Source organism: Ruditapes philippinarum, unplaced genomic scaffold (assembly GCF_026571515.1).
Source record: "Ruditapes philippinarum isolate M1 unplaced genomic scaffold, ASM2657151v2 ctg494_1_1_1_1, whole genome shotgun sequence".
Taxonomy (NCBI): Eukaryota; Metazoa; Mollusca; class Bivalvia; order Venerida; family Veneridae; genus Ruditapes; species Ruditapes philippinarum.
The window spans coordinates 663,914-690,986 of record NW_026858021.1 but is presented as its reverse complement, the minus strand read 5'-3'; the positions used below and the strand labels follow the sequence as shown (position 1 = coordinate 690,986).

The window sequence follows — 27,073 nt, the reverse complement described above, 5'->3', positions numbered from 1 at the left end:
CACAGTATAGGTCATATGGCGACGTTCCAGCTTTACTGGTGAAAGAAGACCTCAGGTGCCCTTCCGTGCATTATTTCAGGCACTAACGGGCACCTGAGTAGAAACACCGACGTTCCGTAAGCTAGCTGGATAGCTTCCTCACATGAAAGAATCCAAAGTCCCTGTTGGGATTCGAACCCACAGCGGTAAGAGGCAAGTGGTAGCACTGTTGGTGTGCAATCTCACGTAATGTCAACAACAAATTTTTATTTTCAGTGAACAACCTTCGTGACATTTTTTTTTTAAATTTACAAACATCACAACATTAAATAATCTTTTAAATATTATGTTGACAAAAACAAGACTTTGAAAGTGGAAACAGGTCATTTGTTGAAAAATGGCATTTAACAACAGTCCAATTTATTATATTTAGCGCAATATACACTTGCGTGATAATAGTTATGTTTAATGTAGATACATATATTATCCATGCATTATGCTCTTCTGTAAACCATGTCTTTGTATTGAAAATTGTACTTATTGCTAGGAAAGAAGTTGTTTTAATGCAATAAAATATTTGTAGTTGTTGTAGTTTTATTACGAAGTGGAAAAAGATGTAGCCTCTAGTGGGTAAGATACTGTCTTTTTGTAGTCTATATGCTCGTCTACTGACAACGTAAAATAAGCAAGCAGTTTTCTCTGATATCTTACGCAAACTCCCTGTATTTTCAGGTTGTATGGATGGCTCGCTCAGAAAAAAAATCAAATTTTGTCAATTATTGTGGTATTTTCCTAAAGTATAAAGTAAGTAGTATCACGAATATGTGGAATTTTTAGTTATTTTGCATAGATTTTATATTCATTCACTGCTTAAAAAGAGGGACATATACTTTCTTTCTGAAATGTATTTTGAGCTGGATAAGAACTTTGAGTAAAAACGGAAGGGTTTACTTAATATAAATAGAATTTATTGCTTTCATGGGGAACTATTTACATGAAATAGGGACAAGCTGTGTGTGTGTGTTGTCTTGTCAGTTAAATGAACTTTAATTAAAAATTAAAGACCGTTGTACGTCTCTTTCGATTTGTGAGTCTTTATTTAGGGGGATTTTGTTTGGATTTTTTGGGGTAGAGAATTAAGATATATTCATTGTTTTCGGGGTATATGAAAAATAAACATATATTTTCATAATGATTCTTTTGCAATTTATTCAATATATACACTATAAATAGTAAATTGGATTTCAAGTTTCCATAGGAGACGAATGCGTGTTATAGTAACATTATGCTGCTTGTGGTCTAGCAAACGGTGCATCTCTGTATCTCGCGGGTGTTTCCTTCGCACGACAGACCGCCGAACCTCGCTGCCGGGTTCGAACATGACCGAGACCGCTCAGAGAATCCGGTACAATAGCCAGCATCGAAGGCTTGACAAGCGCTCCATTCTGACCAGTCTGTGAAACCACCTTTGATTGCTAGATAAAATATACAGATAAAATATTTATTTACTCTGATAAGTAAAAACAAACCTTAATCACCCCACACATTCACACCATTAGTAATCACTTACAAGAAGTAGATACTTCAATTTAGTATATGCCTATAAATGAAATACATGTATTGAGAATAACTGATGAAATGATATGCGTATTTTCATTTCCCGTACAGTCACTGTAAATTTTTCCCGTATATTCACTGGTTTCTTGTCGGACTACATTTGTACTTTGCCAATACAACACAATTTAGGAAAAGTCTTTTTAATTGTGACAAAGAAAAAAAAGAGGAAAATGTATATAATGTTTTATCTATAAATGCAGGATTTATTTATCATCTTGTGGTATGGAAATCATCATATTTCACTCGTGGCTATAACATTTTATTAAAAATACAACAAAAAGCGCACTAATGCAATTTTGAATTACATGAGAAAAACGGAGTTTATTTACAAATAATATTGCAATAGAATATTTTTAATGAAAATTGCTTGCAAATGATGTAATATAATGGTTTTAATAGAACTGTTGTTTTAGTTTCTTCACAAAAAATATATCTTCTTTTTACTTAATTGTAAGAAATTATTACCACAAGGCTCTAGGTTGCAAGTTTGAGATTCCAAGTGTGCCCCATTACATTCAGCTCCTCCGTTGGCCGGAAGTGGACTGTCACAACGACGTGTTCGATACCTTGTACCCTCTGAAAACGTATAGTTTTTCTTCTATTAATCAACTTGTAACATTAAAATAGGTTATCTAGGTTCGTTTAGCAGTTTAACCGCTAACTTTGTGAGTGATGCGAATAGTTTAAAAGTTGATACAAGAAAACAACGGCTTGCCCTTGACGGGGTTTGAACCCATGCGACCAACAATCCTTAGATCACTATAGTACTTCATATGGACCATTCATCCCCATCGCCATTGTTATTGATACTAAAGCAGACGCCATAGAAATTACGTTTTAATGATAAAAATACATACGATCACATGTAGTGGAACACTGTGACCATTCCGTCCATTGACCATATTGTCCATCTACGGGGTTTTGACGATTAACGAAAGGTCTTGTAATGCCAGCACCATATCCCTTACGAACAAAAACAAAAATATTGCATTGTATAGTCAAAAAATTTGAAATGTAAAATCTGTTAACTATCTGTTTATATTAGTTAAAGGTCGTTTGGTGAACGAACATGTTTTCCAGGTATGACAGACGCCTTTATGTCTTATGTCATGCGTCCTCATTTGTTCTCTGAGAAATGGGGAACATTTTATAATAAGTCGCAGAAAAACAGGTATTTATACCTTTACGTAGTCGAAAAACACTCGTTATGTTACTGTCTAATGTAAGTTTACTTACATTGATTAAAAAGAACTACATACCTCCGGGGGATTGGCTCCTCCATTTGCTTTTATCGTTTCCGAAAATGTAGGAAGAGGAGGCTGAAATTAAAAATTAAAAAAAAGATTTCTGAATGCTCAAACCATTTCTTTCATCTATAAAGTTCAAAATTTACAAATCATACACGGAAGTTACATCATCGATATAATAACTTTCGAAGGTACATGTATACATGAAGAGTATGGACGTACTTGAAATACTAAACTATTTAAAGCTTTTGTATTATTTTACCAGTATTTTATAAGAATTCATTACTTTTTTAATCAGGTTTTACAGCGGAAATAACATAATTGCTTGATGTCGGTAGGTAGGCAGCTGAACAAAAACAATTTCTTCCGGGCTTAACTAATCTCACATTTCAAAAAAAAAATATCATCAATAATGACTCCATATGTTTTTTATCAACTTATTTTACATTGGCAGAAACCTCTTTTTGTGTGACACAATGCGGTAAGTTTCCTGTCTCCAGATAACTGTTGCAAAAGAGTTCCTATAGATACTATATTGTCCGGCATTTTTATGTAACTAGAACTATGAAGTTTCCGGAATCTAGCTGGGAGGGCTTTCTCAAAAGTCAGAATTAACTAAAAGTACTCATGCAAACATACCTTTGCCATATTTAAACTACTTCCATACAATCTTTGACGACAATCCCCGTCGGAAAGGTCACCTGAATTAATGATCACTCTAAAATCAGGGCACCGCCCGCCACCGCAAGTCTCTCCGGTTGAAATGTCAATGTCAGAGTTACCGACAAATTTGAAATACACCATTCTGTAAACATTAAATTTTATAGTTTTTACAAGATTGTGTTTGAATAATATGACTTGAATATCAATTTCTGCTACAAAATGAAACAAATATGTCTACAAGGAAATACGTGTATTAGATCCATAATAACATTTTTTTCGACGACACTTAAAGTGACATTATGGTCATCCAAGTGTAAATGGCCGGTGAACAAGTAAAAATAAAAATGCCTTGTTATTTTGCCATAATTGTGTTAAGTTGATATTTACGTGACCGACAGAATTTTCTATAAATATCGTTTAAAATGTATCGGTAACTCTCAATTTTTAAAAAGAGTGGGACAGTCTTTTATTTTTATAATTTACATAGTTTTTATATTGTATCATTCATATTTTTCATTAACAATTATTCTTAAATCACCATTATAATAGACCATCTTTAGAAATACGTAACTAATTCAACTCGATTTGACAGCGAAAGATAAACATAGTGTCACTTTAAATTATCACAACATTAGAACGTCTGCATTTAAAGTGGAGCAAATTAATTACATAATTATAAAAAACCTTGAATTTTCATGTTTTATTCGTTTCGTTATTGCGTTTTTTAGCCCTACGCAGAATGCACATTCGCGAAAAGCAACATACGTTACTATGGAAAAATGGTTTTGTAGAAAGATCTATATTGATCAATAATCTGTTTAAGCAATTTTTGTCATTATTATTTACGTCTATAATTTTAAAACGTTCTTTTGAAAAGAAAGACCTCGATTTTTGCATAGCCGGCGATCAAAATACTCTTGAAAGTGCAGTTCGATTTGAATAAGCTTGAATCATCACTTACAAAATATATATTAAGTTTAAAGCTACATGCGCCTCCAGATAAGCCAAACTAGTTTAAGAAAATCAAACTTGAGAAAAATTTCCTGGGATTTTAAGAACAGTAAAAAGATTCAAGATTCAAGTAATGATTTACATGCTTTGTCCGTTTAATGACTGATTTTTGTTATATTTATCAGCATATATATCTACTGCGTGACTAATGCAGTAAGGGTTATTTAACATACCTTTCTGTTAGTTACGTGGATTGCAAGCGCAAATTACTTTTTTAATTCCCTTCACAATAGTTTTACATTTAAATACATATCCAAAATGTTCATGAAAATTAGCACGACCCTAGAGTCATGCTGATATTTCAGTAAAATACTTTCCGATTTTATTTTTTTAATATGTACAAAACAATTACCCTGTTGTGTCGTTCATGAAATATTTCTTGCCATCTAGATCTGCATCCGGTGCATCAAGTTCACCAAGGGAGTTAACTCGCGTGAATCGACTTCTTGTAATAAGTCGTTCTTTTCCGCTCAATCTCGGAATTAAACTCTGAATTTCAACCTCAGCTCCGATTGGTGTGCACACGCCTATCCTGAGAGTGTCGCCCCTGTTAAAAAAACAGATATCATAAAATTTTATTACATGCATGTATTGCTTATGTATTAAAGGCACATTGTGCCTCGAAATCCATTTCTTAAAAATTCTTTAGAAAACGTCGGATAATTAAATAATGCATAAAGGACATGTTAGATGTTTTACAAAAACACAGATTGCGCTGAGCATGCAGAAATGCGTCGCACATGTAGCAAAATGTTAACAAAGAAGTATTTTGACTTCCATACAAAATACTTATTCACTATAGTTATACCAAAATTAATTGCAAACAGAACTCAAGATGCAAAAGATAGTTAAAGTATATAGCTAATTAATATGTTTTTGGAAACTGCATCAAGATACCAAATGTAAACAGTCTGTCACAGTAATGCCATAGATAATTATGTTGGTAGTATTCAGTACCATATGTGAAAACAAACCACAAAATAATTATATAAGGATATTGTTGGCAAGTATTGGATACATGATCCGATGTGACATATAAATATATAGCAGATTAAACAGAAATATTGTTATTTATTGTAATGTCCATATTAAACATTTTATCATTAAACTCCTATTTTATCAATAATATATATAAGATTTATTCATTCAGAAGTTAGATTATCTGAAAAATCTTACGTCTCAATACCATCTGCAGTAAACCGAAGCTTGTATGGCATTTGGCCGACACTGTGGAACGTGTATGTTCGACTCCCATCCAGTACCACCGGTGGGCCTGTTCTGGTTTCAAGCTTTAACTCGAGTTGAGCGCTTGGTAAATCATCGCGCACGAAAATACCATTAGATTTAGTATTTTTGAACTCTCTAGAAAGTCGCAGCTGTAAAATAATGCAATGAAAATATTTTGTTAAAACTGAAAAGTTATACTTTTATCAAATACAATTCTTTTACATTGTAGGCCATTTTTAGTAACAACTTTGGTCCGGTTTTAGAGCTAGCAAGTTCATGTGTTGGTACATTTAAGGTTCACATTGAAATATGTAAATGAAAATGTCCAGTTTCTAGTTCGGAGTTGATATATTGCTGTTTCATTTAAGCACTTTGCATAAGAAAACATTAATTAACGCCAGACCAAAAATATTTCAACGTTTCAAAAAAAATATTTCTTCTTTTTTTTCCTCTTACGCATGTAAAGGTCATCTATGAAATCAATGCCATAAACAATGTACAATGTATATTTTTTGATTCGCTTACATTTCCGTATTTAGTTTTGCAGATAGCGAGTCGCCAGTTTGGTCGGACTTTGCAATCGGCAGCCGCCGCCGAGAAATGGTCGTGTTTTACAATGTAAAGTTTCTCCTCCTGCGTAGAAGTGCTATTATAGAAAGTGAAACCGGAAATCTTTCCGCCGTCTTTTTCAGAATCCCATCCGGGGTCAACGCCGTTAACTCCTGATATTGCGTAGTTACCTTGACCCTCCTGTACAAAAAAAATTATATGAGTTTAGGTCAAATACAAACAACACTAAACAATAAGGAAAACTCGAAAATTACTAAATTAACCAAAAAGTAATTCATATAAATTTTGAATGTTCTTAATTCGACTTCTTAAAAAACAGCATATATATACTTTTTTCATTATGTAAAAGAACGATGGACGTAGAAAAAATACGCTAGAATTCCACTTTACCAAACTGGCGCTAACTTGACACCAGAAGCACTTTAAAAAAGTCTTGTTAAAATTGAACCAGCATTTTTTTTTTTAGATATATAGGACTTTCTTATAATTTTTTTGAATGGAAACAAATAGGCAGTTAATGTTCTTAGAAGGAAATACAGTCAAATATCGTTCGCTTGAACACGGAGGGCCTGTGAAAATTTGTTCGAGAGATCGGTACTTCGAGTCACCCGATGTTGAACCATTATCACGTAGAACATATGCCGAAAGGTTTTCAAACAGGCTTGCCGGGACTGGGCGATGAGTTTGAGCGAAGATAGGTATTCGAGCGATCAGAGTTCGAGCGAACGAAGTTTAACTGTAACACGAAAGTGGCATGTGTAAGGAAAAGAATTAAGATATTCCTTGTTAAAAACTTACCCCGTCATCAAAGGCAAACTGTAAATTTTTGAGCGGCGTGGTGACGGAGAAAAAGTAGGGCGAGTTACGTCTCTTTGCAATTGCGGCAATATCATAGAAATTGTTTGACTGAAATCCGTTAAACCAGATATCACTGTATTGTGTTGGTCCTTTCCACATAGTAATTCCTGAGTGAGGCTTTACTCTGAATTTCCTGAAGTAAATAAAAGTATTTAAAGTTGTTTTTTTACGTCAAATGAAAGGGGGCAATGTAACTATGCATTGAATGCATTTTGTTTACATGAAGACGTAAATTGGTACATAAGGGATTATCGAGCATATATAGTTGTTTTTCTATCCAATTTATTAAAGTGTATCTTGTCTTCTATTTAAAATAACACAAAACATTATTAAAAAAAAAAACAACAAACAAAAACGCATTTAATTCAAAGCAGACTATATATGAAGTATCACATAAAAAATAAAAATGCCAAAAAAATACAGAGGACGTTGGTGGTGAACATTTGCCTTTAAAGATGGGCGAAAACATTGTTAACGGTATCTGCTAACAAAGGCATAGCGGATCTGAAGCCTCTCTCGGGTCACGATGATATTTCCTAATATTCCACTGGCTTGTCCCAGGAAGCGGACTCAAAAGTGTTTTAAGTAGATCATTATTCCCTTCATAACAAAATAAACTGATAATGTTTAAACTACTTTTTCCCCTAAAATGCACATGAAAGAAACAAGATTTTTGTCATCAAATATCTGGGATCAAGAAAGAGTTAAACAATTGAATCGGAATGCTCCTTGTTCAAATACTTACATTTCTAAAATGATAATACAGTAAAGAAAATCATTATCAGTTATTAGAAAGTATCTAGAAATTAAGAAGCTTAATATTTGAACTTCTTTTGAGTCTGCTACTTTGCTAACCAATATGACGTTGCATGAGGAAACATGGTCATAACAACCCAATTAGGGCTCAAACCTACGCTCCCTGTGCTGAGAGGTCAACATGTAAATAACTATGTCTATTATCTCCGCGAGATGTCTCGCTAGTCTACTTACTCATTCCATGGTAACGGGAAGCTTCTTTCAAATCCAGCAATGCTTGGCTCACCAACATTCTCACTGTCACCAAGTATGACAGCATGGCTAAGACGACCGGAACGTCTGTCTTGTTGGCCTTCACTGTATAAACACACACACAAAAAATAAAAAAATATAATCAAGCCTAGACTCTGCTTTATGCAATGGCTAAACAGGCATTCACAAGTCAATACTAGACTCTGTTTTATTGATTGGCAAAATAGGACTTCATATTTTTGCAGATTCTTTTATTAAACATACGCTCCAAACATACGCTCTATGGCATAGCGGACAATTTAAATAATACACATTTTACAAAATATGGTATTTGTAATTGTTTGGACACTGGACATCCATTATTTAGAGACAATTGAGGTTTCAAAATTTGGCTGATTATCTTTAAAAGTATAAAATACAAAAGATGAAGCATCTGTAGGCAACCGTAAGGTGCTATAGATAATTGATATTTATTAAATGATTATGGGGCTGAAAATAACAAAATAATTTTTTTCATGGTAATGAATTTTTGAATGATATAAGAGCTTACTTTGTAACAAAAATTCCATTCCGGCTGTCCGAAACACTGCAATATAAGATGTATGTTATAGAGACTAAATAAATAAATAAATAAATAGATAAATTACCCTTTATCATAACTGCACTGATAATGTCATTTATTTACTTATAACATTTTAAAACAACATATTCTTGTTTACTATCATGTTTAAATTTCTCACAATGTTACCATTATTACCTTTAGGAATTAAAAGTTAACATAACTTACGATATACGAGAGACGTTAAGATAACCGCCTTCTATCCATATATTTGTTCCCCTACATTTATACCCTGAAACAGACAAACTATGTTACCAAACATTTTATATCTTATAAATAGAGCCTCCATTTAGTTTTGATATAGCTATTTTGGTATCATGTTTAACTACTTGAACTTAATCTAGTGACTCCATATTGTGATATTATGATTAACAAAACATTGCTTGTTTACAAACTAAGGTCACAAATCAACTGAAAAACTTGTAATCGTATTATCCCTCATTTTTTTCGGTTATATGTTTAAGTTTCGAATACACTCAAACAATAAAACGAGTTACATATATAAATAAAAAATTCATAGTTATACGCACAAAAGCAAGTCGTTAAAGACATACATGCATCAAATTGGCAATACTTTAAAAGTAAAACCAGTTATGGAATTATCATATTAATTAATATATTGGCATACAATATTAAATAAATTATGAAAGCTGTTTGCTTTTGAGATGAAATTCATCATATTAGGGTAAATTAAAAAACCATTAAAGTTGTGGATAGTGCAAAAAGTTTGACATATTAATTTAAAAGAAAGTGAGAATAAATTAAAAAATTATGAGAAACTTTTGCAATGTAATATGTTAACCTGCTATGGGTTCGGGCAGGGGTAAAACTGTGCTTTAATTTCTTAAAAAAATATATACTGTGGAAATTATACCTGTAAGTTTTGAAATTGGAATGTCAATTGGACTGGAAGTCGGATCTTTGGGGTCCACCAGAGGTTGCCATTTGTTGCTATGTTCAACATTTCTCTCATCTGTTTCTTTATTCCCGATCATGATACCAAACTAAATGATGACAAAATAGTTTCAAACATCATATTACAGTACTAACGCAGTAATGGTTATTTAAAAAAAATAGTTTGACCTTTTTAGTATTGCTGTTTGCAATATGTAAATTATGATCTTTGTTCGCTTCACAATATTTCATTTTTAAATACATTTTTGAAATTTTCATGAAAAAATTAGCATGCCCCTTTAAACTTGGCTCAAACTCCACACCGTCAAATGTTCAGGAAGAAAGTTGTGACGCGGACTCATATATGCTAGTTATCAACATTTAGGTCTCACATACCTGACCCTGGGAGTGACCCACGTTGTTGTCGAACTCCATCAGCATCGTCTGTCTTGCTTCAAACTTGTCGTACAAACCATAGGTTCTTGACGGAGGGAGGGGTTCGTCAGGAAATACAACCCAAATACCGGTACCTTCACCGCCAGCTGCAACGTTGTTTCTAAATCGGTTGAGTGGACTTGTAAACCAAAATCCCGCCGGCCGACTGTTTAAACATAAAGAAACAGAATAAATAATTTGCAAGAAATATCCGCTTGGATTTTCTAGTTTTAAGACATTAATACCAAAATGACCATTTTGCAATCGGGCGCACTCTCGTAGTGAATTGTTGACCCATTTTTAAATTCGACCGATGTAACTTGGATAATGTTCACGACAATGTCTTCCGTAAAATACGATCTTATTATACACGATAATACTTCAATCTCGGTTAGCTCGAACTACCCATATCTCGAACAAATTTGCACAGACCCTCTGTGTTTGAGACAACGAAGTTCGACTGTATGTCACCTCTCATATCAAAAGTAACGTGTATAATAGATAATATTCAAGAACATAGTTACGAATTAAGTTTTTTTAAATACCCATTTGGCTTTTGAAACACTTTTCCATTTACATAAAATGCAATATCGTCTAGGTAAATTTCAATTATTTTGTAAGCTTGCGCGACAAATATGTGTGGCTAATTGGACAGTCGGTACGTTATTAACGTTTCTATCTTCATTGGATATGTCGATATGTTTTAGCACTCAGAAGATACTTACAATCTGTCAACTGGTTCGAGAGATCCGTTACCACTTCTTGTTGACATTGCAAGGTTACCGTCAAATACGTTATTCTTTTCTCCCCCGTCTTCCAAAAAGAAACCATGGCCCATGTGGTTGTAACAAAAGTTATCCAGAACCTACATCCATCAAAAATTGAAAAATAAATAAATATATTAGATTATGAACCGACAAATGTGGTAAACGGCAGTGAAACAATTAGAATATTTTTCGATGTCATAAAAGTTAGTAACAGCATAAAATCAAAAGGTCACGTCCGTATTGCTTGTACGTGTATAAATGGCACATAGAATTAGGAAAGCGGTTTCGTATTTAAAGAAAAAAACAACAACCCCCACAAAATAAATACGAACCTGAACACCGTGTGTGCCGTGAATGGTGACGCACCTGGCAAACGTGTTGTGGATTGAGTTTCCTCTAAGATAAGGGACCCTGGCCCCCGGATTCTTGTCAAAGGTCATGTGAAAATGCACCGGGTACCGCCCATTATCTGTTTGCTGACCAACGTTTATCAGTTCGGCATATCCAATATGAACATTGGAATAGTTCTGAAGAATCTGAAAACAGATTTTTGTATTAAAGGCCTATTACGCCAGAGAAATATTTTAATTTTCAGGTCTCAAAAGTTGATTTCTGTTTTTTTGTTTGTTTTTTCTTTTTTTCTTTTGGCGTTCTGTTAAAGTTTTCGAACATTTACTCATTGGTCAGTTTCGGAACCAATTTTGCTTCTGTTGGCTTTTTGGCAATTAGGGCATGGATAGTGATTTTCACAGTTTGTATGGAATTCAGAATACTACTTTGTTTAAATTTTGCTACTTAAATGACTAATACTCTCACGTGCAGCGTTACATTTGTCACGTGATGATAATGTAACATGCTAATATTTCATTACGTTCAATAATATTTCAAACGTTATAAAACTTATAATTTCCTCTTCTCAGAATGGCAAAAAAAATTGTTTGCGAGGCATAATGTGCCTTTAAACTACGGTTTCCTTTTATAATATTAGTATAGATTCATTAATAATTTTCAACAGTTGAGAAAAAACAACAACAAACAATAAAAAAAAAACAAAAAAAAACAACAACAAATAAACAAGACAAAAAGAAAAGCCCAAGATTAAATTAAGTTATAAATAAATCTGCCGCATGCAGTATAAAATTATATATTTTTTTATTACTTTTTATAGCTTGAAAATCTCTCGATTTTTTTGGATTTTTAATACATGTATTCTGACAGGTGCATAAAATGTGAACTGTCCCGCTTATATTTTTTCCTTTAACAATTTATTTACATATTTACCATTCTAAAATTTGGAAACTTTATCATACCTTGATGTGGGCACCAAATGTATCTAGTTTGCGGACCTTGGAGTCGTGGCAGTTTTCGTTAAACTCTGGACACTCAGCCTCCATCTCTCCACTTATTACAACATTTTTAGTTAACATACCGACTTCAGCACGCATGTCTACAGCGCCATACAAGACATTTCCAAAATGCATGAATTTCACTGGTTCTGTAAAAAATCGTGTAATCATATTATAATATTTCTGAAAAAAGGCTTTGTATTATTCTTTCAAACTGATTTCTTTATTATTAAGTTTGTCAGACGTATAGATATTGACTAGGCAAACTCTTCACAGTGATCTGGTTGGCTACGCTCAAAAAGTGAAGCAAAGGTGGACCAATGGGTTGGAGTTTGATCAACTAGAGTAAAGACCAACATAGGAGAGCACTACAACGCTCCTCACTAACTCTCCACTTAGAAGGAGGCGACACACAGGCAGTAATACAAAACAAGTACCAAACGCGGCAAGTCTCAAAACAGTTACCATGTTACCTAAAATTTGTAATAGTAATCAAAAGAAGTAACAAAAAATGATATTTAAAAAATGTAAAAAAGAAGCAATAAAAAATTAAGTAGATATAAATTATTCTTATTAAGATGGCGGAACTTAGCCAATGAATCTCCCGCAAGGGATTGCGGGTCAGGATTGGTAATTTTTCTATTTTTAGAGCTTCTTATCCCTCTGTATTGTAAGTATCTGTTCATATATGTAAGAATAGTGTTTTGAATCTTAGTGGAAATCGTATATCATTCTGCAACATACCGTTAATACGAAACTGGTTCTTCTGACAATCTGGGCAGAACACAATAGTCCGTTCTTCAGCTTGTTCCCAGTCATAGTCCGTGGAGGCTATTACAATTTGATCTCCTGTAATTTATCAAAATCAAATTACTATCATGTAAAATCAAAAGCAAAGATCAACAAGAAAAATCAACATTCTCAAAATGCAATCTTCACAATATTCTGTCGCGAAAGCAACAGTAAGTAACTATCAAAAAGGAGCTCCTGAAGGTCAAATAGAAAAATTGTAAATTGGTGTTAAAAATGTGTTGTAAAAAGTCTGTAAATGCTCTATTGTGCCATAAATAAAGAAGCCATCTGCAAAGTATTTATTATAAAGTTCGATACCTTGACATATTTGTGATCACTGAGTCTGAGATATTCCCGTAATTTGCTTGTTTTCTAGGCTTCAAAGGAATCTCCCTTGCCCAAAATTTTTGTTAACAGAATTGTTGAGAAATAAATGATTTTACTTAAAGGATGTTTTCATTATTTAATTTTTGATTATTTTTCCGTTAAGGCCGCTTTTTATATTCAATAAAATTATTGTAGAAAACGTTACTACCTGGCTGCCATGTTGTAACGTCATCAACGGCTTCAACCAATGGATTTAGCGCATTTCTGTTTGAAATCATGAAGTTCTCTTGTTGCAGCCCTTTGCGGAGATTTCCAACGGTTTCTGCCGTAAAAATCATGTCTTCACTCATGACATATCTAGCTGTTGACGTGGTACCAAATGCGTTGGTCTCCTCACTCAAACTTTTGGAGTTTCCTTTTGTATCAGAAATAAACATCAATTTAAATGGAGGCAAATATATACATGTAGATAAAGATTGCATCAAATTTGCTTGTACATGACATGATTACTCTCTCTTGTACAAAATATCATTTTGAAGACACTTGTCCTTCCTTTGACGTTTGTTTGTCTTATTTATCAAATTGTATCAACAACTCAACCAAGCAGCGTTACTTTGATTTGATAAAAAGTAGCATAATTAACTGCCAAATATATATTTATTACAGCAGATGTTGCATTACCTTTCTGGTAGACAAATGCCCACGTGCTGCCGTCATCCTGCAATGACCTTAACATACTGTTGCCCGTGACTTCACCGTGCACGAGTGTCTCGTAAGCGTCATAAACCCCCGTACTCTGTACGCTCGGGTCTCTAAGACGTATTTGTACCTGAACAGCCATCATAAGTATATCCCCATCTACCACTCCTTAAAACAAATTATTATCTCTTTAAAAAATAATTCGAGATAAAATTATTATTCGAGATAAACATATGATTCGAAATAAACATGATTCGAGATAAACATAATGTTTTGAGATAAAGATATGATTTGAGATTAACACATAATTCGAGATAAACATATGAGTTTTTGTATGTTTAGCTTTTTGCATCATTGTTGTAGCTTCATCAGCAGCCTTGGTACATTAACTCAAGCCTAGGATAATAGAAAATGCCACCAGAGAGCTTTACCGGCTGAAATGAGCTTCGAAGCGGCTAAAACCTTAACTTCCATGTGACTTATGTAACACGCTCCGCCGTTCTATTATGAAGTTCGTTATCGAATTAGTGGCCGTGACATATATCATCCGAGAACCAGTGGACGGCCTGGCGAGAAACCAAGGGTTTTATATTTCGGAATACCGTTCGGTTGCTCCGATTTTACCAATTACAATTAAGTATTTCCATCATATATATCATATAGACATCGCTTAATCATTGTCTATTTTATTATATTAACCCTGTTAACACGAGAGATCAATATATTATAATGTTTATGTATGGTTTATGAACATACATGTAGTAATATTTTTTCTTTAAGTCGTTTAAAAAGGACAATATTTTATCAAGTTCACTTACTCCCAATATGGCGGACGAGTTCATCGCTACGGAATGACATCTCGTATAACCCGAAGTCCTTCACAAACGGATATCCGGTAGAATTGAGGCCAAAGGTGTAAGCAACTATACGTGGTGCAAGAGGTTCAATGCTGTTATACTGGTTCTCCCACTACAATATACAATAAACAAATATGCGTAACGTCTAAAAATACATGTATATGATACATTCATTGTAAAAAATAACAAGGGCAGCTGACAAGGAGACAGGAGGCAAATTGTTTGCATTACCTTGAATAGATATGTATTCAAGGTGCCAATCTAAACTGATTTCTACAACAACAACATCATCATCATCATCATCATCAACAACAACAACAGCAACAACAAGAACAATTCTACAACTGTTTACCTCATATGTACAATTTATATAAACGGAGCTAAACATAAAAAAGCTGTTTTTCTGAACTCTGTTGCTAAATACATGTATTATTAGTTCAATGCATGTTGACTGTTAGAAAATTAAAGTAGAATATTAAAGAAACGTGCCGGTGCTTTAATGTAGTAAAGGAAGATTTGTTTCAAATGTTTGAAAGTTGAGTGTCCTTTTCGAGTACGAGGCGGGTGGGCGATTGAGACTGCGTTCGGAAGGGAAATGAATATATATCTTATTAAAACAAAATTAATTTCCAAGATGATACAAATCGTTTGTTATCTTTTTAATTAATATCTATATAACAAGAGGTGATGGTAGAAATATTACGATTGAAAAATAACTTGAACATATGTTTATTCTAGAAAATATGCGTTTGACCAATAAAAGCCACCTGGGAAACGCTGTCGGCAAAGATAATTTGGTATGAACTATCGATATAATTTGTTTGAAAGTTCATTACAAAAAGTTCATTACCATCACACCGCATCGTTACTTTTAAAGGGACTCCGCTTAGACTTTTTGACATGATTGGACTGGATATGATTTTTCGAGATTTAATGTTCTATTTAATGTAGAACTAGACCGAAAATTAATGTGCAAAATATTAGATCGTTTGCTCACTCCGTTTTTCCAGAATAAGTATACAAATTGCGAAAAATAACCAAAAATTAAAAAGTGTTGCACCGCTTTTCTCTCAAAACCGACCAAGAATAGCACAAAAAATAATTTTGAATTTATTTCCGGGCATATTACTAAATTAGAGTTCGCATATCTATGTAGTTCAAGTATCCAAGTTCATCTGTGGAAGTTTTTTTATGTTTTAAGCTTTTGAACCTCAGTTCCTTTAAACTGTACCACGCTAAACAGCATACACTGGTTTGTCCATCTGTCAAAACCATTCTTTTTATTTTTGGAGGGGGAATAATAAATAGGTACAGTTTGAATGACTAACAGTGCAGACCACGAAAGCACGGATGTGCCGGCTGACCTTGGTCTGTACTGGTCGCTTAATAAAAGCTATTTTCGCCAGCAGAAACCAAGTTGCCTGAATTCCAGTAAATGTACACTGTGTCAGTTATAAATAGGACACTTCCAATGTTAAATAACATTATTATGAATGCTCGTGGCTAAGCAAAACTGCAATAATAGATATCAATATTTAAGTTTCTTTTTTTATTATTCTTATAAAACTTACAATACGTATCTTAAAAAATATCACTTGGCGCCATTTTTGTCTTGTTTTTAACGGTTGGATCATTTGAACAGAAGAAAATTATATCAATTTCAGTAGGACTTGGAATTTGCTTAAAAGCACAAATCTAATATACGGTCATTCCGCAAAACAAAGCCTTAGACAATCCTTGCGCTGAACATAGTTAAATTCCAGGATGCGGCTTATGGGGTTTATGCAAGTAAGAAACTTATTTTCATAGGCTGTTTAGACCCTAATAAACTATTTTCGACCGCTCATTATGATTTGAAAACTGTATTCATTAAGATTTAAAACTAAAACAGACAAAAAGGTTGAAACTGAACGGTTTACGGTTTTTATACCGGTCTTTTATCACGGATTTTAATTGAGCAGTACACTGTGACCAGTGACCGTCATATATCCGTACAAATCATCCTGCGTGGGTTATAAACATGCCCCAGTCTGACCTTGGCGATGACATATCATACTTATAGTCACGGCGGGAAAACACGCACGCGTCTGTGCACAAAAATAACAAACAAGTCATAAATCTGCATGATGTACAGATAATTGAAACTTATTTATGTATCACTGTTCTGCCTGGGGTCTTTCCGAATTTAACAGTATAGTGGTTTTCTTATCGCTTGTTTGTTTATATTTTCGTCATCAAATGTTATTATGTAGACATAATTATGCAGTCGACTTAATTAATGACGACAAATGACGCGACCATAATACTTTTTAAGGATAGTCACTTAATTCATTTATCTTTATCACGATCGCACAATAATAATAATAATAATAATAATAATAATAATAATAATAATAATAATAATAATAATGATAATAATAATAATAATAATAATTGTCATTAATTATTTTCATTATTTCTGAATTAATAAAACAAAGTTCATAAAACAAAAGAAGAAATTGCGGGCACAAAATTCCTCGTTTACCAACGTATATTTCAATACAGAATGCTTTGATTTCTTTCTTCCGATTCCATGCTAGCTAGTGTGTACTTAACTACTTCTAATCAAGAAAGTTACGTCTCAATAATGCAAATATGGTTTTATGAATTAAACTAACTTAACGTTCTCTGTGTAGACAATGTTTGATGGCACCGTCTAGGTTAGTTGAAGTACAAATGTAGATTAAAATTGATAAGCAAATCTTTGTTTTATCATAATAGTGAAATTTCTTACACTGTAAAGGAAAATTGAAAGTTCATCGTGAAAGTGTATAAAGCTATATATCTGCTGCATTTATTTATTTATTAATTAATTAAAACGCATAAATTATGCTTCCAAAATGCTTGTATGAATGTAATATGCTAGTATGTTGCCTTAAAAGTGAATGACACATTTACAAAATCATTGCTAAATGATTAAAATCCTACCTAAAATAGCATCAAAATATTTCGTTTCTGGAACATTTTTTTCTGATTACGTACAATATTCATGTGTGTTAAAAGGCATAGACATTTTATGTGACAATCTTTTTCGAGAATAGACCATAAAAGTATGGAAACAACATAATTTTATTGTTGATAATTTTATAAAATTATTCATAAGATATATCTTTATACCCTCAAAAGACTTTGACATAAACAATTGATCTTTAAATCAAATAGATTATAAACATTTGTTTATATACCTGGTGGTTAAAGAAGATGTTCCCGCCGTCATAGCCTCTCTCGGGATTTAACGTCTTGTCGATTTTTGTCCAGGACAGTTTGGGCGCGCCGTGAATCTCCAAGGTACCCCCCTCATCTACCAGAATGGCTTTTGGGTGAGTCTCATGCACATGCGACTTCCGGTTTCCTTTTCATTTAAAAAGTATACAAAGAATGTTGCAAAATCAAATAATTTTATATAATTATGTATTATACTGACTGATCCGGGCATGAACACGGATGCCTCGTCTCTGCTAATCAAGCTTCATATTAGCTTACGCATTTTTCACCTTTATATTGAGCATTTCTATACTGCGACAATTTAGGTAAAAAATCCTTAATTATAATATAGTTAAACCTTTTTGCCTTTAACTATCCAAACTGAGAAAAGAAAGAAATTTAAGGCGTTTCACGAGTTTGTTAAAAAAATAAAAAAAGCTTATCGAATACAACATAACCTATAAGCTCTTCAGGCAGTCGCAAAACTCGCATCACTTTTTACAGTAATATAAGAAAACTAGGTTCTTTCAAATTTTAGACATTTTGCTATGAAAAGTACCTGGTACAATGGCATTCTGAACATTATATATATTTATAAAGACACACAAAAGTAGGGCCTTTCGAATTTGAGAAATTTTGTTATAGAAAAACCCCTAACGCAATGGGAATTCTGAACGTTCTAAAGACACACAAGATTTTTACCTGTAAGGACGATTTCAAGTTTTCCTCGGTACGGACAATCCCCGCATCCAATAAGCATAGAGCCGTGTTTCTGTATATAAATATTTGCTGCTTTCAGGGTGAGATCTACTTCCGGTGAAAACGTTAACATTCCACCATCTTTAATTGAAATGTTATACAGCGGTGGCGGTGATACGTCCATTAAGATTTTGTCGGTGATGGTTATACTGTCTCCAGATTGTGGCTGCAATTCATATTAATCAAATAATAATAATAATAATAATAATAATAATAATAATAATGTTGATAATGATGATGATAATGATAATGATAACAATGACAATTATAATGATAATGATGATAATAATAATAATAATAATAATAATAATAATAATGATAATAATAATAATAATAATAATAATGATGATGATGATGATGATGATGATTATTATGAATGATGGTGATGATGAAGATGATGATAATAATAGTAATAATAATAATAATGATAATAATAATAATAATAATAATAATGATAATGATATAATAATAATGATAAAAAACAACATGGCAAATGAAAACTGTCAAAATGTTCATAAATATTGGTTTTATTTAATATATGCTTTTTTAATTTGTCAAATCAACTCAGATATTGAATGCAACATCATGTACAAATAAGTAATTTTTGCATACGCGATGCACAAATTGTATTCTTTCAGATCGACTTTATAGATATGGAAATTGTTGAAACATAACTACTGTCATATATTTATCTAGAACTTCTCACAGAAAGATCCACTTGATTCATAGCAAATAGTCAATCTTTTCAAAAGAAAGAAAGAAAGAAAGAAAGAAAGAAGAAAGAAAGAAGAATGAAAGAAAGAAAGAAAGAAAAAAAGAAATAAAAAAAGAAAGAAGAAATACATGAATAAATAAATAATAAATAAAAATAAATAAATAAATAAATAAATAAATAAATAAATAAATAAATAAATAAATAAATAAATAAATAAATAAATAAATAAATAAATTTATTAATTAAAATAAAAAAATAGATAAATAAATAAATAAATAAATAAATTGATAAATTAAATAAATAAATAAATTTACTTACAGCTCCGTTCACTCCCCATGTGGATGCTTGTGACCAAGCCTTCAATCCCGCTCGCTCGTGCGGGCAATCCGCACGTGCATGAATAAACAACAAGGCCAATATTTCAAATATTAGAAGACTCCTCATTGTTTTGTATTCTATTATGTTCAAAACTTTACACCTAAATAATGAAGTTACTTTTTAGATGAATTAATACCAGTCGCTATGCCTTCTTAACATTAAATCTTTACATACGAAAATACTTTCAAAATATAAAAAATGTAACAAAATAGATAATAATTTTTCAAGCAGGGAGGTCCGCTGCTTAAAGTGTGCTGTACTGTATGCCGGTTGAGCAGGATATTTTGTACACTTATAACCAATCCCGCAGCCCCCGGGCATATTTTGATGACGTCAGAGAATTATATCACTCCTTTCTTTGTGTAAAGATATATGTATATGATAATAGCTTTTATACTATTTTTATTATTAACTTTTTCCTTTTGAGCTGTATATGTCATTAGCTTGTCATAAGCGGTCAAGGTACGGCTAAACAAATAAAGGCATATGCGTATATCATTAACATAAACAATGCGTATACACAGTGGTTACTCAATTACGTTTTAAGAACACAAATGAGTTAATTTTAAAAAAGCTAACGTCAAGGCATGCTATACTTATGTTTTGATAAGAAAATTATTAAATTGATGTGGTTAAGAAGTGTGAAAACAAAGTGAAGCAAACTTTACTTTGAGAAGGTGACATATTCAGAGTACATATCACTCGCGATAAACATACATTTTGCCTTCTATCTATAAAAAAACAACAACATAATTATGTAAGCAGAAACAGAAACACCAAGCAAAGTACGTGCATTTTTTTTATAAAAAAAAGATAATATATTTGTAAATTATGCGGTTTTATTTTCATCGATATGTTCAAATTGATGCCATTTGACTACATATAAATATGATATTTCATCTGAAGGCAATGCATAGACGTGTTTTATACTGTTTTGATGTATAGACATAGTGTATGTTACATCCTTATTCCGTAAAGAAAGCAGCGTTAAATGTAAAATCATTTGTCATAAAGGTGCGAAAATGTAAAAAAGTGATATTTTGTCTCCCATACCACATACTTATTACTGTAACTTTCTTTATGATAAAAAAGAAGATTCATTTATATTGGCAATAAAAAACCAAAACAAAACAACAAACACCCCCCACAAACAACAACAGAAAAGAACAACAACAACAAAATACAAAACAAACTACAGCAACATCAAATAAAAAAAACAACCCACAAAACAGCAACAAAACAACAATAAAAAGTACAATAACGACAAAATAGAACAAAAACAAAAACAACAAAGAACGACAACAACAAACAAAAGAACAACCACAACAACAAACAATAAAACAGGAACAAAGCAACAACAACAACAACAACAAAAAACAGCAACAAAAGAACAAAAACAAACAAACAACAACAAAAACAAAAAAAAAACAACCACAAAACAATGTTACACTAAAACGATCAGCAACGACATAAAAGAAAAATAAAAGATAATAATAATTAAAAAAAATCACCGAAAACAATGTAAAAAAAAAACAATCTTAAAAATACCAGTTACAAAACAACAATAACAAAAAAAATCAACGGCCGAGAAACACTTTGTCCAATAATTATGATATACATTATTAATTACTGTTCTGTCCCGACGGCGTTAATGACTAATGATAGATTTACATCACATGATATAGGTGTTAATCTTAACAATCAACAAATCTATTTTCTACTTTACAAACAAGATAAAACTACTGTCACCAGGTGCATACTTATATCCGGTTTTAGTTGCGAATGTAGACAAATCCTGTTTACTTATTTTGGCAAAATATTGGGATAATAGGTATTAAAAAATGTTTTTACTATCAAATGATTTACTTTAGATTGAAAAATTAGGTTTATCGGAAATTTGTTGTTTGTGCAAAAGGCGGATTACAATAATTATAACATAACTTGCCATTTTTTTATTGTTGTAAATCTTTTTTTCCTTTACTCATGAGACAGCCTATGGTTATCTGTCCTACCTATCCTGTATACGGATCGACACACGTGTTCTTGACCGTATAATTGTGAAAAAAAGTCTTATGTATTTTGCTGGTATAGCGTTCCATTCATGTATCTAAGTAACCGACAACAGCAAAAAACAACAGCAAAAAAAAAAAAAAATAATGAAATAAATAAATAAAAATAAAATAAACAAACAACAACAACAAAGGAAAAAAAACATTTATAAAAATTACAGATTTGCACTGTTTTTTACTCTTTCAAGTGTATACATAAAGCAAAACTCTGGTCCAGAAAAACGTTGGTTATTGTAGTTATTATAGTTGCATGAAAACAGTTTATGATTGTCAAGGGTTCCTCTGTGGTCAAATTAGCAAATTATGCAGACATGAACTTCTTTTGACGTCGCCCAATTCAGATTAACCATTTTACATAATGTTGAACATGCATTTTGTATATTGTTAAGAAATGAATATTAAAGTACAAAGTATCACATCATTATTATAAAATAAAAATAAAACACACCATTTGTCTTCATATTACGTCTATGGAAAAACAACAATAATATTTCTCGGAAAATTGTGAAATTACTAATAATTGATATTTTTTTCAAACAAAAAAACCGATATTCGTTTCAAATATCACTTGCAGAGAATGCGTCGTTAAGCAAGAAAATACACACATATAAACAGATAACAGCAAACAGAGAGGGATAATTACATGTACGAAAAAAAAATGGCAAAATTATTTAAAGCCTTATTCGCGAAAGTAAACACACAGCTTCTTAGGCTTTTAACACTTTACCAACCGCACTTGCAAATAGCTATTATAAGTAGTAAGTTGTGTAAATGTAACTTCATATGTTTGAATCATTACGAAAAGAAAAGATATATTTTCTATAGAAACTTTTATGTGCATCTTTTAATAAAAAAATATTGTCATTAAAGCATGTTTTCAAAATAACTTATGATTTGTGAGTGTTATTTATTTATAATTGACTTATATCATTTCACCTCACATCAGCTAAATAAATAAAGGTTATTGTCCTTTAGCAACATGAAACTTAACTCATTTCTGATTGTAAATGAACAAGAAAATGTCTATTAATTTAGCAATCTTCCAGACGTTTCCGTTATCGCCACCTACGGTAATCATTTTAAGAATAAAAGTTTAATTTAAGAACGTTTTTGCTGCTTCTCCTGCTGCTGCTGTCATTTCTGTTTGCCCAAAAGGATTGTTTTATAAGATAGTTCAGTTTTAATAATTACATTGAATTACGACATGTTAAATTCTTATCCCTGCAGATATTACCATGCCACGAGACATGTTTCATTTTTATCCGTGAAGATATTACCATGCAAAAAGACCTATTATGCCTCAGAAATGCTATCATTTTTATTTCTCAAACACTATCTTTGTTTGGTATCTTGTTACAGTTTCTAAAACCATACGCAATTGCTACAGACACATATTAACTTCTGTTGGCAATTGGTTAAATTATAGTGAATAAGTATTGTGTATAAAAGTAAAAATTCTACATTAGTTACATTTTGCTACCTCTACGACATAAAACTGTATGGTCAGCGCTTTTTTTCAGTTGTAAAACAACTAGCATGCGCTCAATCCATTATTTAATGTTTGACCTTTCTAAAGAATTACAAAATATGGATTTCTGGGGCAAAAAGTGCATTTAAATTGTGAGCAGTGAGGATATTACCTTGTCAACAGCTCAAAGTCTTATCCGTGCTGATACATAATGAATGGTCTAATATTTACTAAATAACCATGAAATTTATTGTTTTGCTATAGAATACAACAATTACCTATCTAAAACAGAATTCCATCGAAAAGTATGATAAGTCTAGAATGTGTATAATTATGTACATTCTATAAACAGTTTAGACTCTTTCTTATTTGTTTCTTAATTCAAGATTTCGTCATATACATGTCTAAGTGTAGAATTCCGCATGAGGCGGTGCTAGGGGCTCTGGACGGTAGCTTATAGTTACCACTATCCTCTTGAACGGGCCCGATAAAACGAACCCTGTAGCAGTGTCAAATTTTTCGGTTTGGGCGTTCTTTAAGGATTTCGTTTTTCTCTATTTCATACTTATAAAGTAAGTAAATTAGGTTAAATTAGCATAAAACAAACCTGATGAAATATAAAAGAAATAACATACTTTGAATAGATTCAATTTCTTCTTTTTACGAATGATTCAGCTGGAAAGTCTGTGTTGATACTATTTTGTATCAGGGATCGATATAAACAAAACGCTTCAATTTTTAAAGTAGTATATATACATGTACATTCATTTATACTCATCTTAGAATTAAACCTTAGCAGTTGAAAACATTCAGGCTTCAATGGTATTTGATTTACAAGTCAATGTTTATTGAGGTGTGAACAAATCAACTTTATAATAGCTAAAATATTAATGAAAGCAAGGGTAAAAAGTAGTATCTTTAAGACATTCAACTTTAAACTGTTTCCCAACCTTACTAGTTTGCAAAAAAAACATGTATCCGTTTGATTGATACTGTCCTATACGTATGTACATTTAAATAAACATGTTAATTAAGCATATTATTTTTGAATTCCTTCTGTACATTAGACGGTAACTTATTGTCATAATAATTCTTATATAAAGAATGGGTTGAATATCAGGTTTTTGTAACTGTAACCCTCTATTCGTTGTAAACACTATAATCTTTATCTAATTTGTTTTCGGAATTATTATACTAAGCTTTTCATTTAAATAATTATTGTGATACCAACCTTGATTAATGCAATATTGTTTACTGACATTAAATCATGAACAAATCATAAATAATTGTTGATATCTCGAGCTTTAATAATGCGAAATGCTGACATTATATCATGAACCGAACACATCTCGAGCAAAAAAGGTTCAAATCGTGTTAATAATCTATCTTTGCTCTGGCTTTACGTCATTTTGTCTTTCTTTATTTAGGTTAACCTTTAGAAATGTCTTTAACGAAATAATATTTAAACACTTATTATTGTCTATGCTTAAACATTCAGATTAAATTTAGATAAAATTGTATATAATGCATAAAAAATCAAAAATGATTTATATTAATTTCATAAGGACTTTTGTCCAGGGAGAACTTAAACAAAATCTATTTGTCTGCATTGCAAGTTTTATATTTTTTTGTTCCATATCAATTCCAATTTTCTGGCGACACGATGTACTTAATCAATTTGAAATACGTACAAAATATATAGATGAAGCAGTCATCTTTAAAATGTATTGCGAACCAGCAAACTGTATCTGTTTTTTGTTGGGAAGTTTCAATTGATGTATACTTTTGTTCTCGCCCTTTTCCTCGTGTTAAACTACGGGGATATCGCCGCTATCTAAAGAAAATAAAAAGAATAATGTTTCACTAATTGTCACGTTTTTTTTTTCCTTTTCAAAATTTGTTTTAATTAAGTTGAACGCTTAGATTATCAAATTTAATAAGATTGTAATAAAATATATTGTAACGAAGCTGCTGTTTTACTGAATCACATAAATAAATATTGAAAATAAAATACGTATTGTTGTTGGACTTTTTTGTTTGTATATGACCGTATTAAAATGCTATATTCGTTTTTTATTGAAAGTATTAATTGCTATATTGTCAATACGGACTGAAATTACTTTGATTAAAGTATACAAATAAATCGGTATGCATACATTGTGATGTAATGGAAATCAGATTTAACATTAACTGGCATGTATTTACTTCTTATATTCAAGAGCGCGGATGTTTGAAATTCAATTAAATTCCATGTACAAAATAATTTTGTGTTCTCAATGATGCAATGCGGCCATAGAAGTCTTTAAATGTATTCAACGTACGTGACTGTTACAAATAAATCAGTATGCAAATGTTGCTATAGAAATAGATTGAAATAAATTGGCATGTACTACTTTTTATATTTATGTGTGCAGATGTTTGAAATTCAATGAAATGCCATGTGAAAAAAAAATTGTGGTCTCAAATGATGCGGCTTAGAAGCCTTTAGTCACTGCAGGATGAATTCTTTCGTTTTGGTGTCATGGTTAAAGTTAAGTATGTATACACAATAAATTAAACTTAAAAGTGGTAATACAATATCTACTTAATGCAACGATATTATATTTCTTTCAAGATATCATGCTTCAGGAATGCGACGTACTTCAATGGCATTAGGTAAAAAATAAATACATTAGACACTAGATGGTTCACTGCTATGCATTTGAATTGCATCCATTATTGATTTTGGAATTTATGCTGTTAATGATGACCTACTTTATAACCATTTATTTACGATGTCATTAACAGTTTTAAAACGAGCACTTTATTACCATAAAACCGGGCATTAGCAATTTAGCATATCTATTGTGACTGCGGTAAGAACGTAGAGGCTAAAGACAATACCGTAAACTATTTGTTACATTCCCTAAATTTATCACATGATTATATGGAACAATCAGCTTATCCAGGATATCAAAATGAATATACGAAAGAATTTTTTCCCCTATAGGATTAGGTCTTTTAAAATTACCATAGCAATGATACAGGCAAACAGACATGTTCATTTTTTTTAAAAAATCTCCAACAATATCGGTGGTTTATCAAAATATACGTTTTTCGGAATTTTAATTATTTATTTTATGTTTTAGTTTTAAGGCGCACCAACATGGTTAATCGGAATATGAAATAAGATTTGGACTTATTCTATAACAGGTTTTGAAATAAAACATTGAAGTACAAATCAAGTTTCCATTAGCCTGCAGGAAATTGCTAATTAAGATTTTTCCCAGTTGAAACCAATATTACTTTCAAGTCATTCTTTAAACTGCTAAAGCTTTACTTTAAAACTCAGATAATTAACTCAAAACTGTTATAAATATTGAACTCCGTATCAATTACAAGGTAGTATTGTTATGATCACGAAACCATTCTCCTTATTTTATCATTATATCTCCTTCCCATGCTTTCTAGTAATTTTTGAAGCGTATTAAACATAAAACTCAATTTGATTTTGCAATCAATCATAATAGTTACTTTCTCTCACAA

At 31.8% G+C, this 27,073-nt stretch overlaps 1 protein-coding gene across 1 annotated transcript; it reads right to left on the bottom strand.

Moving 5' to 3' along the window:
- Positions 1-1,162: 1,162 nt before the first annotated feature.
- On the bottom strand, positions 1,163-20,205 carry LOC132751844 (cell migration-inducing and hyaluronan-binding protein-like). Its single transcript, XM_060742056.1, has 24 exons — positions 19,952-20,205; positions 18,862-19,084; positions 18,141-18,307; positions 14,878-15,028; positions 14,042-14,227; positions 13,569-13,775; positions 12,986-13,090; positions 12,206-12,390; positions 11,228-11,431; positions 10,854-10,993; positions 10,090-10,294; positions 9,674-9,803; positions 8,968-9,031; positions 8,731-8,766; positions 8,163-8,285; positions 7,113-7,305; positions 6,270-6,494; positions 5,694-5,893; positions 4,870-5,064; positions 3,483-3,648; positions 2,856-2,915; positions 2,454-2,559; positions 2,062-2,172; positions 1,163-1,454 (listed from the first exon to the last, which is right to left on the bottom strand). Exons 1-24 carry the CDS (start codon positions 20,075-20,077, stop codon positions 1,279-1,281), a joined length of 3,684 nt encoding a protein of 1,227 aa, XP_060598039.1. The 5' UTR covers positions 20,078-20,205; the 3' UTR covers positions 1,163-1,278.
- Positions 20,206-27,073: the final 6,868 nt, after the last annotated feature.

Bases quoted from the DNA above. Each gene is read 5' to 3' on its own strand.
- LOC132751844 (XM_060742056.1), bottom strand. From the start codon at position 20,077: ATGAGGAGTCTTCTAATATTTGAAATATTGGCCTTGTTGTTTATTCAT. The intron at 12,391-12,985 runs GTATGTTGCAGA...GATTTTTTACAG, and splicing joins GAACCAGTTTCGTATTAACG to AACCAGTGAAATTCATGCAT. The intron at 8,767-8,967 runs GTAAGTTATGTT...CTTATATTGCAG, and splicing joins CTTAACGTCTCTCGTATATC to TGTTTCGGACAGCCGGAATG.